This window comes from Phocoena sinus, chromosome 4 (assembly GCF_008692025.1).
Source record: "Phocoena sinus isolate mPhoSin1 chromosome 4, mPhoSin1.pri, whole genome shotgun sequence".
NCBI classification, from domain to species: Eukaryota; Metazoa; Chordata; class Mammalia; order Artiodactyla; family Phocoenidae; genus Phocoena; species Phocoena sinus.
In genome coordinates, this window is record NC_045766.1 from 33916132 (window position 1) to 33940771 (window position 24640).

Sequence of the window (24640 nt, forward strand, 5' to 3'; positions counted from 1 at the left end):
CCACCCTTCCAGGCTGTCACAAAGCACCGAGCTAATATCCCTGTGCCTTGCGGCTGCTTCCCCCCAGCTATCTACCTTACTACGTTTGTTAGTGTGTATATGTCCATGACTCTCTCTCGCCCTGTCAAAACTCACCCCTCCCCCTCCCCATACCCTCAAGTCCGTTCTCCAGTAGGTCTGCGTCTTTATTCCTATCTTACCCCTAGGTTCTTCATGACATTTTTTCCCCTTAAATTCCATATATATGTGTTAGCATACGGTATTTGTCTTTTTCTTTCTGACTTACTTCACTCTGTATGACAGACTCTAGGTCTATCCATCTCATTACAAATAGCTCAATTTCATTTCCGTAAGTTCACTTTTTAAAAATTGGATTTATAATCCAGACATTTCACTTGTTTAGTCTTTTCTTCAAACTGGTCAAATGCCTAAATCTTTGGTATTATGAAATTCCTATTTCTGGTGTCAAAAGCCATTTCTTCCATAGGTTATTTTTTTTTATAGCATTTAAGAAAATTTTTTTTCATGGCCTTGATACAAAAATAAAATTGAAATTGTATTTCAATTTTGAAACTTAAAAACAAAACTAACCTCTTCTTCCAAAACAATGTATCGAATAAGGGCAGCAATCAAATTCAGATCAACTTTATCATCATCCATCATTCCTATAACATCTATAGTGCTTGGAGAATACCTATCAAAGTCAAATAGAAAGCCATGAAATACTTGATAGTTTCCTGAAGTTTAACTTGCTATAAAATCTTATAATTAACTCAATCTGTAAATGGGAAAACATAATAAATAGGAAAGAATTACTGGGATTATGATAGTGTTTACAAGTCAAATCAGTACAGTATTCAGCTAGAATGAGACTTACAATGCTATCCTTAAATGCGTACGAAATCAAGACAATTCTGCTTTTTGTTTTAGTCATTTAGCCACCGTGTTCACTTTCAAACAAAACAGACTTACCTTTTTCGCAATTCCCTTACATAACCTGGCCAGCGTTCTTTATAGATTGCTTCTTTTTCTTCTTTTTCTTGTCTATTTACATGCCCTTGCATGAAACCCCTCTTAAACTGGGATCTGTGTTCTTTTTGTTCTGGAACATATCTAAAATAAAAACATTCTTAAATAGCTTCACTTTTTTGAAACTCTGGTTTTAGCTAATATTCAATATCTCTATTTTACATTTAGGATTTTAAAAAGAAACTTTAAAGAACATCTTCACTATCCTTTCTAGTGAATGCTAGTTAAACATAAATTTACTGCCAAGTATTAACATATAAAATGACATTTTAGATAAAAATCATTCTTCTCTATCACAGTATATATATAAACTTCTAGATCATCTTCAGCAATAAAAATTTAAAAATAACTAGAGTAACTTCCATCTTTAAGTTTGAATTTGCTTTTAAATCAAAAGTTAACATTAATGTAAGTCTAAAATAAGTTAATGATTGCCTAGAAGACTCAGATTTTGAATATAGGAGGTTTCCAAACCTGAGTGCACATAAGAATCCCCTGGGGAGTTTGTAAAACAGACTCCTAAATCCTATATTTTGATTTGGATTCAGTAGGTCTGGCTGGGGTCTGCTAATCCAGGAATTTTAATTAGTGCCCCAGGAGATTCAGACAGTGTAGAGATCTACAGACCCATGCTTGAGAACTACTTAGTTCTGCTCAGTCTCACAGACATAGTAACAGCAGAGCGAGAATCAGCATTCCAATCTCTTACGTGTCAGTCCAATGCTATGCTTTGATTCCACCATGCTGCAGTGACTGCTAAAAGCAGAGGGCACATCTGCCCAAGAATGTCACCTACCATAAGTGGGTTCTCAGAGGCATGGGAGTAGAGAGGGACAAAGAAAAATGAACCTACACTTTAACCCCAAAGCCCCTCAGAGTTCACCTGGAGGAGAGCATCCAGATGGAATGGGGGATTTGGAGCATGGGCTTCGTGAGTCAGACAGAATGGGACTGATGTCCTTGCTCTGCCATTGACTAGCTGTGTGACCTTGGGCAAGGTATAAACCTCTGGTCTTTAGTTTCCTTATTTGAGAGACTAATACTCTTTTAACAGTATTGTATGAGAATTAAAAAAAAAAAAGTGATAAAGCACAGTGCCTGACACATAGCAGACACCCCAAAAGTATTAATCAATCCCCTTCCCTATTCAGTACCTGTGACCCAGGATTCCCCTAAGTCTTCGATACATATAGAGGCACCAACGTGAGGTAGGACAACCTGAGACAGAGATTAGTCTAGTCAGCAGGATGGACCCACAGTTGGCTCCCTTCCCAGCAATTCCAAAAACCGAGGTAACCTTTAACCCCCCTCCCCAAGAACCCAATCACAACCCTCTGTAACACCTCACCTACTTTCTTCCCTACTTCCCTGTAGTGCAGCTCTTCTTCTGGGAAAGGAACAGCTGGGGGCCTCTGCTGAAAACTTCTATCCAATGACCACCCTACTTCACCTCCCCTCTTAGGCTGGCTGAAGAATGACAAGTGCACAGATACCATCCTTTTGCTTCAAGAGACTCCCCTTTGCTACCATTCCTTGTACATTCCCTGCCTTATGGGGACCTTAAGAAAGCAATCCATCTTTATGTAATTTTAGATTACTGATCCCTGGAACTTTGCTTTTATTGTCAAGCTGTTGCCTATTATTATCTTAGAAAACAACTGGTAAATGTGCTATGGTAGGAAATGGGACACATGGTAGAAAGTGGAATTGAGGAGGGAGAGCATAAAAATGTATAAGCATTGATGATAAAACCAGAGCATGGAAGACCAACATACACTTTCACTTTTATATGTTCCTCCCTGACATACACACTTCCCTCTTTGCTACACTGATTTCACTACTTTCCTGACTTATCCAGCCTATACCTGCTTTATAAACTCATTTCCAATGTACTCTCACTTCCCCGGAACAGGTCAATCACGCCTTATAGTAATAGCTTGTATGTCTCCCTATCTAGATATAAGTTCTGAGGGTGTGTAATGAGTCTTTCACTTGTTTTATGCTCAGATCTTAGTGCACAGTGCAAGCCATCAAGTTTAAAAAATATCTGTTAAATAAAGTCCACTCAAAAGCTGACTTCTCCATGTGAAATATGCAGCAGGATCTTTGTTCTCACCTTCCCATTATCACTTCCTAATTTTCTCCTTTAACAAGTAAGCTGTGGAATCTTGAAAAAAAATCTCACCACAAATGTTTCTACATCTGTCCATATATTTTTCAGATGTTTACTACAGGCCAGGCACTATGCTATGCACTAGTCACAAAGATGAACAGGACAAAATCCTCGACCTTGAAAATTTGAAATCTAGTGCAAGAGGCAAATATAAAAAGATACATTACATGGCAATAAGTGTTACAAGAGATATGACAGAAGTGCTCTGGGAGTCTTGTTGAGAAGGTAACTCACTCTGTGAGAGGCATCAGAGAAGGCTTAATGGGCAATGAAGCTGGAATTTGTTCTTACATAACAGTTTATAGATGAAAAGATGACGAAGGTGGCAAACGTAGCTCTAAAAGGAGGAAATAGCACGTAACAAAGCATAAAGTCATGAAAGGGCACAAGATGGCAGACTAGAGAATAGTGCATTTAGGATGTGCAGACCATGGGATGCATGAGGCTAGAAAGAGAGGACAGGGCCAGACTGTAAAAGAGCCTTGGGGTGACAGGCTAAGGAACTGGAACCTGATCCTACGGGGCTGTGCTTTCCCAGCCCTTCCTCATCAAGGAATACTAACATAATTTTGTACAGCTCCTCGAGAAGCCTTCTAGCAGCTAATGACCAGTGCTGAGGGGATCAATAACTTGGGCCTACCAGCTGAGGAGCTCTGCTACAGGCCATGACATACCAATAAAGGTTCCTCAATCAGTTTTCAAAAAGAAATCTCAAGGGGCATGCCCTGGGGGAGAAAGCTCACATGACCAGATTTGTTTGGAAAATAGATGGCAGCAGTTGTAAGAGTGAAGACCACAGTGCCAAGAGAGGAACTATTATATTAACACAGGAGAGATAATAAGGACCTTAAGTAGAAGAAATAAAAATGAGAAGGTATGTTCAAGGAGAAAGCTCTCCGGGTTTTTGAGGGGCAGAGTGGGATGGCATATAGAATGACTTAGAGTAGTTTGGTTACTGAGCATGTAAAGCAGTTAACATATCCTGGTATATAACTGCTTGATAAACACCAGCTCTTTTGATTTACAGCTTAGACAACTGGGTGGAGGATAATAGGAGTAACCATTATAATAAGGCATACTAAGCAACACAGACTGCTTTAATTTTTTGGTGGAAGCATGGCGGGAATCAAATATAAGATCATGATTTCTGTTTGAAAAATGTGGGGTTCAAGAAATCTGTGGTACTGCAATGCTGTTGAGTATAGAGTTAGATAACAAGTTTAGAATTCAGGAAGAGCTTCAGTTCTGAAGCTGTAGTTCTGCAAGCTACTGGAAAATAGTTCTGAAAATTTGGAACTATGGTCATGGAAAAAAGATTTAACAGTGAAATAAAAGGCTGAGAAAAGTATAAGTGAGAACTCTAGGGGGAAATCATATTTAAAGGGTGGGGAATAGAAGCCAGCAAAAGAGAATGAATACCAGGTAGGAGAACCAGAAGAGAGGTTCAGCGCTAAAGACAGAGGTTCCCAAACTTTACTGCCCAGGGGTCCTTAAACAACACTGACACTTGGCTACCAGCCTAGACTCTGTAATATAATTATGGTATGAAGTGTGAATGTGGGTTTTAAAAAGCTCCAGGTCATTTTAATGTGCAACCAAGTTTGGGAATCCCTGATTTAAGGAAAAACAATGTTTTAGAGATGAGTTCGAAACAGTTTTAAGGGTGAGTTTCTGAGACTAAAGTTTGACAAAATGGTGACATGTTAGTATTTTTAATCTCTTTTAGTTCCTAATATTTACTTACCTTGTTTTTTCAATTATATCTTCCAAAAGATACTCCACAACCGGAAAAGTAAAACCAGGTATATGTATCATTGGACAGTTACCTATCATGGTAGATAAAACATAAATCTGTACTTGAATGTTCAAAAAAAACCCAAAAACAACTCAACAGACTGTAAATAGGACAATGACTCCATTAGTTTTAACTTCAGAAAGCGGTCCTGACACTTTTACAGCTCTACCTTATTTTTCCATATCTAATTTAATAAAATCAGCAGTCTAGTGTTCACTCAGTACTGATTTACTGTTGCCAAACTGTACACACATCTCACAGTTCTACAAAGTAACCCAGAATACCAAAAAACAGAGTATTTTAAGTTGGATTCAAGACCTATTAAGTCTACTTCTCTTCGTCATTAGCCAAGATAGTGCCATGAGAACCTAAGTTTTAGTGAAATCTACATAAGAAACGTAACCCCTGTGGTATCCAGAATTATGGAAAGAAGAAACGTAGTTAAAGTAAGACCTGACCAAATATTAAACTGTTGCTTACTATTTTAGAATCATTAGTGAAAAAATAAGTCTTAGTATTGTTATTAAATGCTATTTAGGTTTTTTGTATCGAACAAAATAAACCATATACACTGTAAACGAAGGCCAGCACTGTAGACACATATCAAAGTATCTGAGGTGGCACCAAACTCTGCCTCTGACTTGCGTAAGTTTACTCAAAGCTAGTTCTGGATTTCTCGTCAAAAAGGACTGAGACAGAGACAAAGACAAAGTATACTATGCTCAACTAATCTCACAAGGCTTTGAGGGTCAACCGGGCTGAATATAAACACATTATAGTTCTATTCCATTTTAATTCCCTTTTCTCCTTGCTCCAACAATTTAAGCAGGAGAGACAGTAAGGCATAATTTTAAAAGAATGTACTCTGCAGCTAGTCAAATTTAGTTTCTTTTTTTATATTTTGGCCACTCTGTGCAGCTTGTGGGATCTTAGTTCCCTGACCAGGGACTGAACCCGGGCCCCAGAAGTGAAAGCACTGAGTCCTAACGGCTGGACTGCCAGGGAATTCCCTCAAATTTAGTTTCAAATCATCTTGAGTCTCTGTTAAATATGCAACCTTGGGTAAGCTACTTAACTACTCTGAGGCTGTTTCCTCATCTGTAAAAATAAGAATAGCACCTACTTCACAAGGTATTATGAGGACTGATGAAGACATGCCAAATACACTACCTGGCACATTGAAGGTATTCCACAGTGGTTGCTAGTTATTACTGTTATTAGCAAACTGCCACCCTAGCCTGTGATATTACATAAAAGCCACAGAAGAATCACAAAAAAAGTTTATAAAATTCTTCAAATCTGTGCTTTGACTTCATTGATGTCACCTTAATTATCTGGTGGAAGCACCAAAAGGCTACATGTCTTCACTATAAGAACAGAGATGATGCCACATTTTTAAAAAACAGGCCCAATTCTCTGTGAGACTAGAGGGTAGATGAATATTCAAATAAAATGAACTGCTAAACATTTATTTTGACTACTCTGTACCTAGCACTATATTAGTTTTCTTTAAAAAACTGTTTCTAAATTCAATGGCTTTGTGATAACTTTCTAAAGTAACAACCATAAATTTTACTCACCAAAATATTCTGAAAATTTCTCAGCATTCAATGTTGCACTCATCAAAACTATTTTCAGGTCAGGTCGATAATTGAGAAGATCTTTAACAACAGTCATTAAAACATCTGACTGTAGATTTCTCTCATGGATTTCATCAAGCACGATATGACTAACACTGGACAAATGCCTAAAGCAGAAGTGTAAAGTTCGTTACTCGGCACAAAATTCAAAAACAGAATCATTTTACTTTTACATAAATTAATAAAATCCAGTTTCCTAATTACATCTTCTGATAACATTTAACTAAATGTCCTGAGTTGAAACATACTCACGGGTCTGACTGAAGCCACTGAAGGATAATTCCTGTCGTACAATATAAGATAGAACCCTGTTTCCTTGGCAACCGACTGTGAATGAAAGACATGAGTTAATTCTTGGTTTTCTTTACTAATAAATTACTTAAGTACTACAAAAGTTTAAAAGAATATCTTCAATTAAAAATTTTTTTTTCAGTTTTAATGAAAAACTTCATACTTAAATTTTAGTTACTGGAACCCTTACAATGATACAGTTATGAGACATACTAGCTTCAAGTTCATTATACATTATTTCTGTTATGATACAACGTTAATGATTTCTTTTTAAAAGCAAAAGTGCTACCATTCAGAAAAAGACCAAATATTTAGAGAACTAAACTTCTGTTCAGTGATTAGAAAATCAATTCATTTAAAAAGGTAAATGGAATCTTGACCTGCAGAGAAGGACTAAAGAAATACAGTGGAATGGGATAGGGGGTTAAAGACACAAAACTAAATTCAGTCAGTCAGTGGCTGCAGGTGGTATCAAAATATACAGGAGGTCAACTCCTTTTCAGAGTGAGTGATGGTCTACTAACATATAACCAGGAAAAATGTTATCTTTCTAATCATTCCATAATGTAAAAGACATCTTAAAATGGCAATCCAAATCTGAATTTGGGTTAAAAAAATGATTTTGTGGGTTGCAAGCCTCATATGTTGCAGTTACTTTAATTCTAATAGCAATAATCAGCATAAAAATAGGGGAAAGATCTTTCTTTTGGATCTCTAATTTCAAAGTTTCACTAAAATCTACCTGTAAACAAGTGAACATTCTTTACCTCTGGAGACGAATTTGGTATCCGGTACTATTACCATTGCCACAAGATTCTGCCCTTTCTGCAGCCACTCTCTCTGCAACCTTTAATTAAAATAAAGTACAGTTACAAAGAAAACATCTCCTTTACAGTAAATATCGTGAATGTCTATGAAAATCTGGTTGCTGAAACACTATCCATTAGATTTTCAGAATTAAAAAAATAGAAACAGATATTAAAATCTGAGGTATCTAAAACTGTGTCCCTTAAGAGCTGAAGACAACCTGCTTCTTATGTTTACTTCTCATTTCCTCTGAAATTCTCCCTCATAACTATTTTCAAAGCAACTTTCTATAAATCCTCTCTACCTTTGTCTTTTAAAATAAAGTTGGAAATCGTAATCTAAACTTGTAAAACTTGTATATAATTTGAGGGTAAACATACGTTGATACTATTTTTCATTTGTTTCTTTTTCGTAGAGATTGGTAGGCTTAACTTCTAGTTCTTGGTTATGTTCTTAAAGTTATGGCTGCCAAAGATAAGCTCTAGACAGATGAAATCTTATAATCCAACACTGATTTGTAGAACTAAAAGTAACCACCAGTCATCTAGTGACAGAACAATGATTTATAAGGTTAGAAATAGAAAATGACATGATTAGTTTTTGAGAAATAATACTTCAGAAGGAAAAGTTTTCAATCATTCTATCCCATATAAACTGACTTGGACCATTACTTCACTTTCTGCTACTGATTAAACTGCCCATTCAAATACCAACAGATCTTAGAAAAATAAGCAAAGAAATAACCTAATTTGCATTTCTCCTTACTGTCAATATATACCCTCATATATTAGTGAAAATGATAAGATTAGATTTTTAACTTAAGTTAGGCTATATAACAGTGTTATGACAAAAATGGCTTACTTTTCACCATTCTATGAACCTATGCCATTTCTAGGAATATCGTCCTCCCATAAAGACTGCTGCTTTACTTTTTTTAAAATAGTATCTCTTAGAAACCATAGTTTAAAAAACGTATATAGTAGCTCCTACAAAACAATGCTATAATTGGTAATGCAGTTCCTGACCAGATTCTGTATTAAATGACTTAGAGATGTAATAAATAGTACTATCATAAAACCAAATACAACCATAAATCTTCATAATTTAAATTTACACACAGAATTCCGTAACACTGAAATAAATGTACTATATACAATGAATGTTGTAAGAAACCCCGAACATTTTTAAAGAACATATAACTCATATATTTAACTAGGTCATCTAACTAAACACAAAAAATGTTATTTGTAATAAACATGTACTTATACCTGCTTAATGATAAACCTGAAACAATACCTTATTTTTTTACGACAAATTCCCTCTTACTGAATTGCATTAAAACGTCAGAAATACAGCTACCACCACTCAGTGTACTTATATACTGAAAAAAACAATCAGAGAGTGCCGAAAACAGTATTGAATGAATCAGGGAGTAAAATGTAAAGCATCTAATGATGCAGATTATTTGAAGCTCCTAATCAATTCTATAAACATTATCAATTTTTTGTTCTTTTACTTTTATACTGAAAATTGTCTGGATTTTTAATTTATCTTGACTCCTAAACATCTATTATCACTAACAGAGAGAGAGGTTAATTTTTTGGGCTTTACTACCAAATACTTGTTAACCAAATTTTGCTTTTATAGCAACATATCTTAAACCTAATAAAAAATCACCCCAACCTTCAAAATCAGTAAGTTCTAGCAGGACTACATAGGAGAACAGAAAACAAAGTGGGGAATTTTAAAAAGTGAAAGATTACTTACTGAAATGGCACTAATTCTTCTTGGCTGAGTACAAACTATCCTGCATGCAGATCCTTTTCCTCTTTCAATGTAGTTATCCAAAATGAACTGAGTAACTTGAGTGGTTTTTCCACAACCAGTTTCACCACTTACTACTGTTACCTGATGGTTATCGATCATATTTACCAATTCCTATTTCAAAAGGGAAAATAAGTGAAGAACATCACATGTTGACTAAGTCTGAAAAGATAGTTACCAAAATCCTACCAAACTGAAGGTAATTGTTTTTAACAAGCATATTAATACTTCTAAAATTCTGTTATATGCAATGCTGGCAGTTTGGATATCTGGATCTACCAGTTTTCAAGAGATAAGAAGCACCAAATTATAAAAAGAACAGAGCCATGGCTCTGTTAATGAAAAACACACTGACAAGAACAAGAAGAGACAGGTTATAAAACCATACATAAGAATTAACATAAATTAAAAAGAATGGTGACATGTGGGGCTACTGAGTACTAGGCAAATCCCCTGATACCTAAAAAACTACTAGGAACATTAAGGATTTATATCATAAATCATAAATATGGCTTTGTCTGCAGGATAAGTTTTGTATACTGTTTTCAAGAACAAGGAAGAGTATAATTTAAGACGACTCCCTTTCAAATAATTAAAATAAAGACAAGTTTTAAATACCTAAATCAAACGACTAAAATTCAGATATCTAGAAAACTGCCTACTTGGGAAAGATATTCTTTCTTATAAGGTTTAGATAAACACGAGTATTTTTAAAGTAATATTCACCATACTAACAAAACCATCCCACTACTTCAAAGGGGTGTCATGAGGTATCTTTATCTATGAAACAATCTAACATGAAAACCCACCATTTAAAAATTTCTTATCTATTCTACCACCTCATATATATCAGAACAAGTTCCAAGTTTCAACACTGAAATTACAGGTGGCAAGTACTGAGAAGTAGAATGTGATTCATTCATTCAACAAATATTTACTGGGGGTCTACAGAATGTTAGGCACTGTTCTGAGTCAAGAGGTACATAGTGAACAAAATAGACTCTGTCCTCAAGAACTTAACACTGCTAGGAGGGGAAGATACACATGTCAGGTGGTAGTAAGTGCTATAAAAAGGAAAGAAAAATAAAGGAAGGTTAGGAAGTCAAAGAAGGATAGGAGACTATATTATTCTACACAGGATGATTGTATGAGGAAACATAGTAAGTTAATTAAAGCACTGTATTTTCAGCAGTGCCCCAATTTTAATTAAAATATTTGATCTCAAATTAAGAGCAAGGGTTATTTATCCAAAGCAACTTACAAGTGAAAATTCTATTTTTAAACTCATGGACATATGAGAAAACTTCAGGAAAATTGTTTCAGAACTGGGTTTTTTTTTGTTTTTTTTTAAGTCCTTCAACAATTCAAAGGAATAAAATTAACTTCCAAGAATATCCTTTAGGGAAAGGTTCATTAATTTATATTTCTTCTTGATATAGAGCTTTAAAAAAATGTATTTAAACATTTTGCAAATCAAATTAAATAGTGTATATTTATTTTACCTTTTGCATTCCATATGAAGGCAGCTTTTCCCTGAAATGCTGAAATTAAAAAAAAAGTTTTTAATTTTTTTTACAAAAGAAATGTAATCAAATTATAATCCTGGTAAACAGAATATATCATAGATATATATGTTAAGAGTGCAAAAGTATTACCTCACAGCTTATGTGAGGTGTCAAGACTTAAAGAATTTTTATAAAAAAGAACTAATGAACTTAGCAATGAGATTATAAGCTGTCTGAGAACAGGGAATGTCTTATTTAGTCTTTGGTAAACACAGGAGAATGACAGGCATCTAAAAAGTGGAAAAATAATGTTTAAAAAAATTTATAACTGAAAGAAAAATATGGCATATTACCAAGGATTAAAAAGTTGAGCTCTTAAACACACCTAAATTTTAGACTTGGTTTTGTTTCGAGCTGTGCAACCATAGATACGTCACTTAACCTAAGATTCTTTTTCCTCCTCTGTAACAGACATGCGTAATCTCTTGTACAGGGCTGTTGAGAGGTTCAAATGACGTAGTACATGTGAAGCTTTTACAACAGTGCCTGACCAAAAGGAAGACCACCCACTGTTTTTGTTTTGCACATTTCTTCTAACTTTCTCTGAACTAGATCAATTACTCATCTTCAATAATATTTGAGTTCTGTCCTCCATACAAAGCAAACAGAGACAGTAGCTAACTCTTCTTGTTCCTAAGGCTATAAGACAACTAAAATATTCTGAATTAATACATCTTGAAAACTCCTGTCCCCAAATCGTATTTTCACTCAAAAGGCATCAAAGAGCTACACAATTTGGTCCTGGATAACCTCAGCTGATCTGTTCTAATGAGGATATCCAACCTGCAGTGAGAGTCAATAGATCCTTTCTTTCCTATAGGAGATGTGATAATCTGCCTTTCTCAAAAATGGCAGTACATATTTGCATATTCAAGACATAGCCCTCAGAATTGCCTCAGTATTTTCTTTTAAAAAAAAAGTGAACGTTTTATTACATCTCTTTCTAGAATATCCATAAAGCATTCAATTTTATGTTCTAACAGGAAAGGACTGTAAAATATCTTGTCTAGCAGGAAAAGAAAATACTGGAAAAACTCAGGAGAATTTCAGAATTTAAAGACACCTCTGTCTTTAAAGTGTTGGTGAACGTAAGCACATCATATAACTTTTGAGGAATTTAACATCTGTAAAACCAAAGAGTTGGATTAGATGTTCTAAAAGAAAAAACTTTACAATTCTAACCACCCTTGTCTCTTATGACATCTCACTAAAATGGCCTAGAAATGTTAAACTTAAGTGTGATTTTTTTTCATCTGCACTACCATTTCTCAGATATTTCTTCTCGTCACCATATAAACTATTGTAGATGAGATAGGCTACTTATGTGTAATTCCATTCCCACTACTTTTCTGTACTATAAGGGGGAAAAAAATTCCCAGAGGATGGCTTGTTGAGCAATCTCACTGATTTATATCAGGCAACTACCTCTAACCATAAATACATTTTTATCAAGTGTCAGAAGAGATGACAAGTAAAAATTTTTTCCCCATCTTGCTTTCCATTACCTGCATTTCAATATACCGAAGGTCAGTTTTTTTCTTTTGTAAATCTTCCAATAATTGTTGGTCTAAAGTTACATCTGGTTCATTTTCTTGCAAGAGATATTCAGAATCGCGGTCAATATATTTGTCCCTGATTCTAAATGGCCTCTTTTCTTGATTTATCAATTTTTTTTCCTGATCCTCAACTTTCTTTACTGAGTTTGGTTTGTTCTCAGCAGGAGCATCAGTCCCATATCTATTTTGACAAAATAAAAAATGATAAAGATTGAATGAAGAGCCACTCAAGCCCTGAAACAAAATAATATATCTTGTTTAATGATTTCAAAGTCATCAAAATCAAAAGCCTTTATTCTTTTCTCTTAGTAGAGCAATTTGAAAATACTTAAGATTCTTATAATGAACTCAATTTTTTTTCCGCCCTACAAATAAGACACTGCCAGACAGGTTATTCCTTGTGGTAGTTAAGAAAATAAAAATCCACCCAATAGTAATTCCTCCATTGCAAAGACTCAGAGTGAACGTAAGCACATCAAAACACCTTATCAAGTTTTCTGAGCCATGTTTTATTTCACAACTTCATTTTCCTGCCACCCTTTCTGAGCTATAAGTGGGATGCTACATTACACAGTCCCAGAGAAACTACTTCTAATTTGCCCCTGATGATACAGTTCCTATGATTTTCCTAAAACAGCAGCAATTTAACTTCTCACAGATCTCCTCCACAAGAAAATTCCGGAAATACAAAGATGATGGGTAGGAAGAACTAAGTAATAACTTCATCAACATCCTATATAGACAATTCCTACCATTTAGATCTCCTGTGGGAATAAATATGCCACCTAAATTTTTAAATATTTCACCAAATTTGCTCAATCTACATAAGAAAAAAGATTACTTTGAGGCTAAATTTCACTTATAGAAGAGCCTGAAGATGTTATTTTTATCATCTTTTTTTTCCGGCCAGTGCTCTGAAAGAAGTGTCACTCTTTGTTCATCTTTAAAAGAATACTTTTTGTTTTACCTGTGATCTTCAGGAGCAAACCAGGATATCTGTGCTTCCGAATCTTTATCATTCTTAGCCTGCACAGAATGCAGCAGCTGCACAATTTGTTCTTCTCGACGTTCATCCATATGTACCACAGCTCTCTATTTTGTGCAAAGAAAAAGCATCCTCATCAGGGTGAGAAAGCATGTGCAAAATTATTTGATGACTAAAACAATAAAGGCAAAGTAACATGCGTCCAACAAACATATATAAAATAAAGTTAAAGTCACCCCACACTTGCTCTCTAGACCCTTTTCTACTATATGTCTATAAAATTAGCTTTACCATTACTGGCAAAGAAATCATATTTACGTCACTTATTAAAACTTTGGTTCCCTTACTTCCTACCCTTGCATAATACTAATTGTTACAATCTTTTCCTTATCTTAAATTTTAAAAGATACAATTAAATTTATTAAAACCCAAATGTTCTGGTAAAAAGTTAAAAACTGCAAATACTATTTTGGTTGCAACGAGCATTTTAAGAGCATTTAAATCTCTTACATTATGAGGAGGAGTAAATTAGGAAGTAAGAGGGCTGAGCTCAGAGGGGATAAATAAAATGATCAGTGCTCATGAAAATAATATTCCCAACGATGCAGTTACCTCAGAGAATGAGATTTACTTAAAAAGAGACACCAGAGAAAATATGAGTTAGATTGTTTTCTTAGTATAGAATACATGGAAGAGAAAATATGAGGTACACTGTACACAGTAAGAATAAGAACTTTTAAAGACTGCCCTTTTATAATTGCAAATTATGATTAGCTGAATTATAAGTAAACACAGTAAGTAAAAAAGAAGAGTGCATAGATTTTTCCCCCCCAGGTGTGCAGACAGGAAAGATGGCCAAGTTATTGAATGAAAAAAGCCAGATGCAGAAAACACGTGCAACGGGATCTTGCTTTCACTAGTATTAATTTTTAAAAAAGTTATTCTCTTTTCATATTCTATGCCTTTTGCAGTATTTCTTCAAGATATAATTCTGGCACATAGTACATACCCCTGAGAAGTCTATCAAATGCATGGATGTATCTAGCTTTTTGAATGAGCATATATGACTTTTGTGTTAAACCATTTTTCTCTTTAAAGAAGTAAAACACACACAAGAATACACCGAGATCTCCAGGGAATTCCATAAGACTTCTGCTGATAAATTATTAAAGGATTTACTGAAAGCATCATTATGCTCATACACTTAAAAAGTCCAATACAGCAAAACTCCAGCTGATAAGAAAGCATTAGGAAATTACAAACTGCAGCAAAACCGATTTACTGACAGACACAAAAGCCCAAAATTTTAAGTCAGAAAGAGAAAAACAGATCAATATGATACAAAAGGACTTTTTTTCAACACCCGTGTGGCTGACAGGGTTCTGGTGCTCCAGCCAGGTGTGAGGCCTGTGCCTGAGGTGGGAGAGCCAAGTTCAAGACACTGGTCCACTAGAGACCTCCCAGCTTCATGTAATATCAAACAGCAAAAGCTCTCCCAGAGATCTCCATCTCAACTCTATGACCCCGCTCCACCCAACGACCAGCAAGCTACAGTGCTGGACACCCTATGCCAAACAACTAGCAAGACAGGAACACAAACCCACCCATTGGCAGAGAGGCTGCCTAAAATCATAAAGAGGTAACAGACACCCCAAAACACACCACCGGACATGGACCTGCCACCAGAAAGACAAGATCCAGCCTCATTCACCAGAACACAGGCACTAGGCACCTCCACCAGGAAGCCTACACAACCCACTGAACCAACCACAGCCACTGGGGACAGACACCAAAAACAACGGGAACTATGAGCCTGTGAATAGGAGACCCCAAACACAGTAAGTTAGGCAAAACAAGAAGACAGAGAAACACACAGCAGATGAAGGAGCAAGGTAAAAACCCACCAGACCAAACAAATGAAGAGGAAATACTCTACCTGAAAAAGAGTTCAGAGTAATGAGAGTAAAGATGATACAAAATCTTGGAAATAGAACAAAGAAAATACAAGAAACGTTTAACAAGGACCCGGAAGAACTAAAGCGCAAACAAACGATGAACAACACAATAAATGAAATTAAAAACTCTCTAGAAGGAATCCACAGTAGAATAACTGAGGCAGAAAAATGGATTAGTGACCTGTAAGATAAAATGGTGGAAATAACTACTGCAGAGCAGAATAAAGAAAAAAGAATGAAAAGAACTGAGGACAGTCCCAGAGACCTCTGCGACAACATTAAACTCACCAACATTTGAATTATAGAGGTCCCAGAAGAAGAGAAAAAGAAAGGGACTGAGAAAATATTTGAAGAGATTATAGTTGAAAACTTCCTTAATATGGGAAAGGAAATAGACAATCAAGTCCAGGAAGCACAGAAAGTCTTACACAGGATAAATCCAAGGAGAAACATGCCAAGACACATATTAATCAAACTATCAAAAATTAAATTCAAAGAAAAAATATTAAAAGCAGCAAGAGAAAAGCAAAAAATAACATACAAGGGAATCCCCATAAGGTTAACAGCTGATTATTTCAACAGAAACTCTGCAGGCCAGAAGGGAGTGGCAGGACATATTTAAAGTGATGAAAGGGAAAAACCTACAACCAAGATTTCTCTACCCAGCAAGTATCTCATTCAGATTCTACGGAGAAATTAAAACCTTTACAGACAAGCTAAGAGAATTCAGTACCACCAAACCAGCTCCACAACAAATGCTAGAGGAACTTCTCGAGGCAGGAAACACAGGAGAAGGAAAAGACCTACAATAAGAAACCCAAAACAATTAAGAAAATGGTAATAGGAACATACATGTCAATAATTACCTTAAATGTAAATGGATTAAACACTCCAACCAAAAGACACAGACTGGCTGAATGGATACAAAAACAAGACCTGTATATATGCTGTCTACAAGAGACCCACTTCAGACCTAGCAACATACAGACTGAAAGTGAGGGGATGGAAAAACATTTTCCATGCAAATGGGAATCAAAAGAAAGCTGGAGTAGCAGTTCTCATATCAGACAAAATAGACTTTAAAATAAAGACTATTACAAGAGACAAAGATGGACACTACATAATGATCATGGGATCAATCCAAGAAGAAAATATAACAATTGTAAATATTTATGCACCCAACATAGGAGCACCTCAATACCTAAGGCAAACGCTAACAGACATAAAAGGAGAAATCGACAGTAACACAATCACAGAAGGGGACTTCACTAATGCACAGATCATCCAAAATGAAAATAAATAAGGAAACACAAGCTTTAAATGATACATTAAACAAGATGATACATTAAACAAGATGGACTTAATTGATATGTATAGGACATTCCATCCAAAAAACAACAGAATACACTTTCTTCTCAAGTGCTCATGGAACATTCTCCAGGATAGATCATATCATGGGTCACAAATCAAGCCTCGGTAAATTTAGAAAATTGAAACCGTATCAAGTATTTTTTCTGACCACAATGCTATGAGACTACGTATCAATTACAGGAAAAAATCTGTATAAAATACAAACACATGGAGAGTAAACAATACACTACTTAACAACCAAGAGATCACTGAAGAAATCAAGGAGGAAATCAAAAAATACCTACAAACAAATGACAATGAAAACACAATGACCCAAAACCTACAGGATGCCACAAAAGCAGTTCTAAGAGGGAAGTTTACAGCAATACAATCCAAACTTAAGAAACAAGAAACATCTCTATTTATATAAATTACCTAACTTATACCTAAAGCAATTAGAGAAAAAAACCCCCAAAGTCAGCAGAAGGAAAGAAATCATAAAGATTAGATCAGAAATAAATGAAAAAGAAATGAAGGAAACAATAGCAAAGATCAATAAAACTAAAAGCTGGTTCTTTGAGAAGATAAACACAACTGATAAACCATTAACCAGACTCATCAAGAAAAAAAGGGAGAAGACTCAAATCAATAGAAATAGAAATGAAAAAGGAAAAGTAACAACTGACACTGCAGAAATACAAAGGATCATGAGAGATTACTACAAGCAACTCTAGGCCAATAAAATGGACAACGTGGAAGAAATGGACAAATTCTTAGAAAAGACACAACCTTCCAAGACTGAACCACGAAGAAATAGAAAATATAAAAAGACCAATCCCAAGCACTGAAATTGAGACTGTGATTAAAAATCTTCCAACAAACAAAAGCCCAGGACCAGATGGCTTCACAAGCTAATTCTATCAAACATTTAGGGAAGAGCTAACACCTAACCTTCTCAAACTCTTCCAAACTACAGCAGAGGGAGGAACACTCCCAAACTCATCCTACAAAGCCACCATCACCCTGATACCAAAACCAGACAAAGATGTCACAAAGAAAGAAAACTACAGGCCAATATCACCAATGAACATTGATGCAAAAATCCTCAACAAAATACTAGTAAACAGAATCCAACAGCACATTAAAAGGATCATACACCATGATCAAGTGGGGTTTATCCCAGGAATGCAAGGATTCTTCAATATACGCAAATCCATCAATGTGATACACCACATTAACAAACTGAAGAATAAAAACCATATGATCATCTCAATAGATGCAGAAAAAGCTTTCAACAAAATTCAACACCCATTTATGATAAAAAGCCTCCAGAAAGTAGGCACAGAGGGAACTTACCTCAACATAATAAAGGTCATGCATGACAAACCCATAGCCAACATCGTCCTCAATGGTGAAAAACTGAAATCATTTCCACTAAGAACAGGAACAAGACAAGGTTGCCCACTCTCACCACTATTGTTCAACATAGTTTTGGAAGTTTTAGCCACAGCAATCAGAGAAGAAAAAGAAATAAAAGGAATCCAAATCGGAAAAGTAAAGCTGTCACTCTTTGCAGATGACATGATACTATACATAGAGAACTCAAAGATGCTACCAGAAAACTACTAGAGCTAATCAATGAATTTGGTAAAGTAGCAGGATACAAAATTAATGCACAGAAATCTCTTGTGTTCTATGCACTAATGATGAAAAATCTGAAAGTGAAATTAAGGGAACACTCCCATTTACCATTGCAACAAAAAGAATAAAATACCTAGGAATAAACCTACCTAAGGAGACAAAAGACCTATATGAAGAAAACTATAAGACACTGACAAAAGAAATTAAATACAAACAGATAAGAGAGATACACCGTGTTCTCTGACTGGAAGAATAAACATTGTGAAAATGACTATACTACCCAAAGCAATCTACAGATTCAATGCAATCCCTATCAAACTAACAATGACATTTTTCACAGAACTAGAATAAATATTTCACAATTTGTATGGAAACACAAAAGACCCCAAATAGCCACAGCAATCTTGAGAAAGAAAAACGGAGCTGGAGGAATCAGGCTCCCTGACTTCAGATTATACTACAAAGCTACAGTAATCAAGATAGTATGGTACTGGCACAAAAACAGAAATATAGATCAATGGAACAGGACAGAAAGCCCAGAGATAAACCCACACACATATGGTCACCTTACTTATGATAAAGAAGGCAAGCATATACAATGAAGATATACAGCCTCTTCAATAAGTGGTGCTGGGAAAACTGGACAGCTACATGTAAAAGAATGAAATTAGAAAACTCCCTAACACCATACACAAAAATAAACTCAAAATGGATTAAAGACCTAAATGCAAGGCCAGACACTATCAAACTCTTAGAGGAAAACATAGGCAGAATACTCTGACATAAATCACAGCAAGATCCTTTTTGACCCACCTCCTAGAAAACTGGAAATAAAAACAAAAATAAAGAAATGGGACCTAATGAAACTTAAAAGCTTTTGCACAGCAAAGGAAACCATAAACAAGACATAAAGACAACCCTCAGAATGGGAGAAAATATTTGCAAATGAAGCAACTGCCAAAGGATTAATCTCCAAAATTTACAAGCAGCTCATGCAGCTCAATATCAAAAAAACAAACAACCCAATCCAAAAATGGGCAGAACACCTAAATAGACATTTCTCCAATGAAGACACACAGATCGCCAACAAACATATGGAAGAATGCTCAACATCATTAATCATTAGAGAAATGCAAATCAAAACTACAATGAGATATCACCTCACACCAGTCAGAATGGCCATCAGCAAAAAATCTACAAACAATAAATGCTGGAAAGGGTGTGGAGAACAGGGAACGCTCTTGCACTGTTGGTGGGAATGTACATTGATACAGCCACTATGGAGAACAGTATGGAGGTTCCTTAAAAAACTAAAACTAGAACTACCATACGACCCAGCAATCCCACTACTAGGCATATACCCTAAGAAAACCATAATTCAAAAAGTCATGTACCACAAGGTTCATTGCAGGTCTATTTACAATAGCCAGGACATGGAAGCAATCTAAACGTCCACAGACAGATGAATGGATAAAAAAGATGTGGCACCTATATACGATAGAATATTACTCAGACATAAAAAGAAATGAAATTGAGTTATTTGTAGTGAGGTGGATGGACCTAGAGTCTGTCATACAGAGTGAAGTAAGTCAGAAAGAGAAAAACAAATACCGTATGCTAACACATATATATGGAATCTAAAGGAAAAAAATGGTTCTGAAGAACCTAGGGACAGGACAGGAATAAAGACACAGATGTACACAACGGACTTGAGGACATGGGGAGGGGGAAGGGTAAGCTGGGATGAAGTGAGAGAGTGGCATGGACTTATATATAGTACCAAATGTAAAATAGCTAGCTAGTGGGAAGCAGCCGCACAGCACAGAGAGATCAGCTGGGTGCTTTGTGACCACCTAGAGGGGTGGGACAGGGAGGGTCGGAGGGAGACGCCAGAGGGAGGAGATATGGGGATATATATATAAATGTATAGCCAATTCACTATGTTATAAATCAGAAACTAACACAGCATTGTAAAGCAATTATACTCCAATAAAGATGTTTAAAAAAAAAGAAAAAGAAAGAGAAAACCAAATATCGTATATTAACGCATATATGTGGAACCTAGAAAAACAGTACAGATGAACCAGTTTCCAGGGCAGAAACAGAGTAACTAATAAGAATCTGCTGTATAAAAAATAAATTTGAAAAATTCAAAAAATAAAGTCCAAATTTTTTGGCTTTTTAATAATTGTATTACATAGAAATCTTTTTAAAATGGTTAATAAATTAGACTAATGTATCTTTTCTCCATAGTATAGAATATGCCCTCTCTACTAGGACTGGAAGCTTGCACCTGGTTTCTCCTGGACTCTACCGTTTGCACCTTTACCTTTGCCAATTTTAATCTGTAATAATTTGCTGTTAAGAACAGCTACCGTGAGTACACCAGCTTTTCAGAGATTTGTGACTCCTTCCAGTAAATTTCAGACCTGAGGGTGGTCTTGGGGACCCCCAACACAGAGGATCATTATTAAAACACTTTTGCCCTATGCTTTAAATTCTGTAGGTCTTCAGTACGTATTAACATTTACTGCTCTGTGTACTTACATAAGATAGTTACTGATTACTGTGTTTTTTCTTGGCCCTTAGAAATGTAAGAATCCTCAGCAATACTTTGATTAAAGCCTCCTCCGAAAAGGAAGCCCCAGGACATAAAGTCATCCTTAAGCACAGGTTCCTTAATTTTTACACCTCTTCCAAACACCTCAAGGGTTCATAGCCATAGTTTCTTTCATTCACCTTCAAAATGGCAAAGATTAAGTAATTTAAGACTGATTGCTTTCCCAATGAAACTCATTCACACTAACGCATTTCTTCAACCAAAGAGAACTTCACATTTTGAAGCTTTTACCTCTACTAGCAGAACAAAGTTCTCCTCCTCACCTTGTTAAATGAATTTTAGATATCCAGAAAAAGGTGGGATGACTGAAAACTGAAATAGCCCCTGAAAATTTTATACTTTTTAATAAAACATAATATACACTTAAAATAAATTATTTTCAACGTGGTTCTCTGCACAATGAGCCCCCAAAGGCTGTGGGCAGTGAATTTAGGAATGCTGAAATTCCAAACCTGGATCTAGCCTGATTCTCTGTAGGTTACCTCCCTAACCTTTTTCCAGTTCCATCATCCTTCACTTTACCTCACCCCCTGCCTGAAGAATCTCAGACACACATTTTATGGTTCACGACTTTTATTTTATCAAGGCATTTGATTTTTTTTATTATTTTCCCCCCTTTTGGACATCTTCAAATATTCTTTCTGCTTCTAACTGGAAATTCCTAGCAAAGGAGACCCTCAATTATATCCAGCGAATTGTCTTTCTCATCAGCTTCTAATTATCTGTAACTGCTTCAAACTTTCTCCATTCTCTGTAACACACCGATACCACTTTCCTGTTCACCCTTGACATTTTACACGCGATATTTCATAAAGAAAACAAAACCCAAAGGAAAAGTCCTCAATCGCTTGCCACCAAACCCAAACTCACCTGTATCAGAACCCATCCTTTGCTATCTTCTTTTCTGTTAAAATGGAAGAGGAATACATTTTCCTAGTTAAAGTTAACCTCTCCACTTAAGCCCTGCAGCCTTCCTTCCACCTCCTCAGGGCTATCTCCGATTAAGATTTATCTTCCTTTCCTAGATCTCTTTCTCTCTAGTAGTCTTTAGGCTGTACATCAATATTCTGGTTTGCTTCTTCACAGATATAAGGCACAAGTGCATTTCCCATGGCCATATGAATGGGAATTTCTAGGAATCAGGGGCGATTTACTGTATCCCTCCCTGCTGCCACCAAAACCAGTTATGCTCCAGATGGGTGGGAGGCTATATGGACCTCATTCTCATGAGAACTCTAGCGAACTCCAACGGTCAAGTAATGTGAGTAGAAAACAAACCTTTGTTGTTATAAGCCATTAAGATCTGTGGGCTGTCTACTACTACTGCATGATAATTTAGTCTTCTCTGATATATTTACTTTTCCTCTCCACTGGCTCCTTACCATCAGTATGTGAACTTGAACACAGTCAAATCTCTTCACTTTTAAAACAATAAAAACAAAAATCCTGTCCTGAATTCTACCACCCCTACTTCTCCTCTTCCTTCTCACAGAACTGCCTGGAGGTACCCCCATTTCTTCCTCTCTCCTTCTCTCGCCACTCCAGTGCAATCTGGTTTTTACTTCCACCACTCCACAAAAAGGGCTCTCATCAAGGTTACCAATTACCCTGTTGCTAAATCCAAGACACTCTGAACTCTTACCTCACTTGGTATCAGTGCAGTGTTTGCCACTATTGATTACTTTCCCTTTTTCATAAACTCTTTTCTCCCTAAACGATACTCCTGGATTCCAAAACAACATCCATCTCCTTATTTTTCTCTTCTCTGGTTGTTCCTTCCTAGATTCTTTCAAGCTTCTCTCCCTCAGTCCATACTTTAAATTTTCTTGTTCTACATTGTACAGCCCGAGTGCTCTGCAGACCAGCAGTACTGACATCATCTGGGAGCCTGTGAGAAAAGTTGAATCTCTGGACCCACCCCAGTTCTACATTGCTACAAGATGCCAGGTGATTCAGGTTTGAGAAGCAATGGTCTACAGAGTTCAGGCCTGCACCCACTCCTCTTCTCATTCACTTCTATATTACAACTACTATCCATAGGCCCACAAACTGTCAAATGTTCACCTGCAGTCTAGATTTCTCTAGGTATCAGGTCCACACAGCCTTTAACTTCCTTGAAATCACCACTTGTATGCCCTATAATATCACACTCAGTGTGCTTAAGCTGAGTCCATTGTCTTCCTCCATCAAGCCAATTCTTTTTTTTTTTTTTTTTGCGATATGCGGGCCTCTCACTGTTGTGGCCTCTCCCATTGCGGAGCACAGGCTCTGGACGCGCAGGCTCAGCAGCCATGGCTCACGGGCCCAGCCACTCCACGCCACGTGGGATCTTCCGAGACCGAGGCACGAACCTGTGTCCCCTGCATCGGCAGGCGGACTCTCAACCACTGCGCCACCGGGGAAGCCCCATCAAGCCAATTCTTTATATAGTCATTAGTGTCATCCATTCACACCTGCCTTCCCCTTCCCTCCAGATAGAATCATTTTGAATCTACCTCCTAAATCACTTTAAGCTGTCCGCTTCCCTCCATCTCCACTAGCAATGTCCTAATTCAAGCTGTCATTTCTCACCTTAATTACTGCAAGAGCTACTTAACTGGTCTCCCAGTCCCAGGATTGCCTCTTTTTCAATCCATTCTTTATGCTGCTACCTAGGGTGAATTTAAACACAAATCCAATCATTTCATGTTTTGCTTGAAACGCTTTAATGACTTGCCAGAGTTCTTAAGGGAAAGAATTTCAAAGCCCTGCTTATTTTCTAGTCCAGGAGCTTTCATACTGCGATCTGTAAAATTAAAGGATCATGACCAATATTAATTTTAAAAAAGGCAGAAAGGTACAAACAACAAGAACAAAAGCCCTAGGGCAATGTACAGGTAATTAAACATTATTTCATGAACTTTTTGTTCACTTAAATACGTGTGTGCACCGGGTTGCAAATTAAAATATATCCCTTTTTGTGGGAAACAGTCAAAAGTGTAAAAGCCACTGCTCTACCCCCTTCTCAGTTCCTTGAACGTGGTCTTCCTGACCTCTAAGTTGTGGCACATGCTGCTGCCTCGTCCTAAAAATCCCTTTCCAAGCCCCCAACATCACAAACACAGACATACTTTGCTATCTTTCAAGTTTCAGCTTAAGGGTTACCTCTTCTGGGAAATCTTCTAGGCTCTTCCTAATTTGAGTTAGGGGATAAGCCCACATCCTCCTTATTATAATTCTTTAACATTGTATTCTAACCGCCCTATAGTGCCTAACACACCACAATTTCTGTAGGGTAGGTACTATATCTAGCTTATTAACACAGTGCCTATGATACTGTTTCAAATATATTAGACCCTAAAACATATCTGTTGAAAGAATAAGCGTGCATCCTTAGAATGCAGTCACTTTGTAAACACAGGTATTACTT

At 36.3% G+C, this 24640-nt stretch overlaps 1 protein-coding gene across 1 annotated transcript in view; it reads right to left on the reverse strand.

Moving 5' to 3' along the window:
* Positions 1–24640, reverse strand: part of DHX36 (DEAH-box helicase 36) — a 50221-nt gene that overhangs the window by 23341 nt on the left and 2240 nt on the right. Inside the window, exons 2-11 of the mRNA XM_032629867.1 lie at positions 13648–13772; positions 12630–12861; positions 11062–11100; positions 9503–9673; positions 7696–7775; positions 6890–6964; positions 6578–6744; positions 4947–5028; positions 973–1113; positions 592–694 (exon numbers count right to left, since the gene is read on the reverse strand). Of these exons, the coding sequence (XP_032485758.1) occupies positions 592–694; positions 973–1113; positions 4947–5028; positions 6578–6744; positions 6890–6964; positions 7696–7775; positions 9503–9673; positions 11062–11100; positions 12630–12861; positions 13648–13772 (1215 nt within the window). The remainder of the gene's footprint in view (positions 1–591; positions 695–972; positions 1114–4946; positions 5029–6577; positions 6745–6889; positions 6965–7695; positions 7776–9502; positions 9674–11061; positions 11101–12629; positions 12862–13647; positions 13773–24640) is intronic.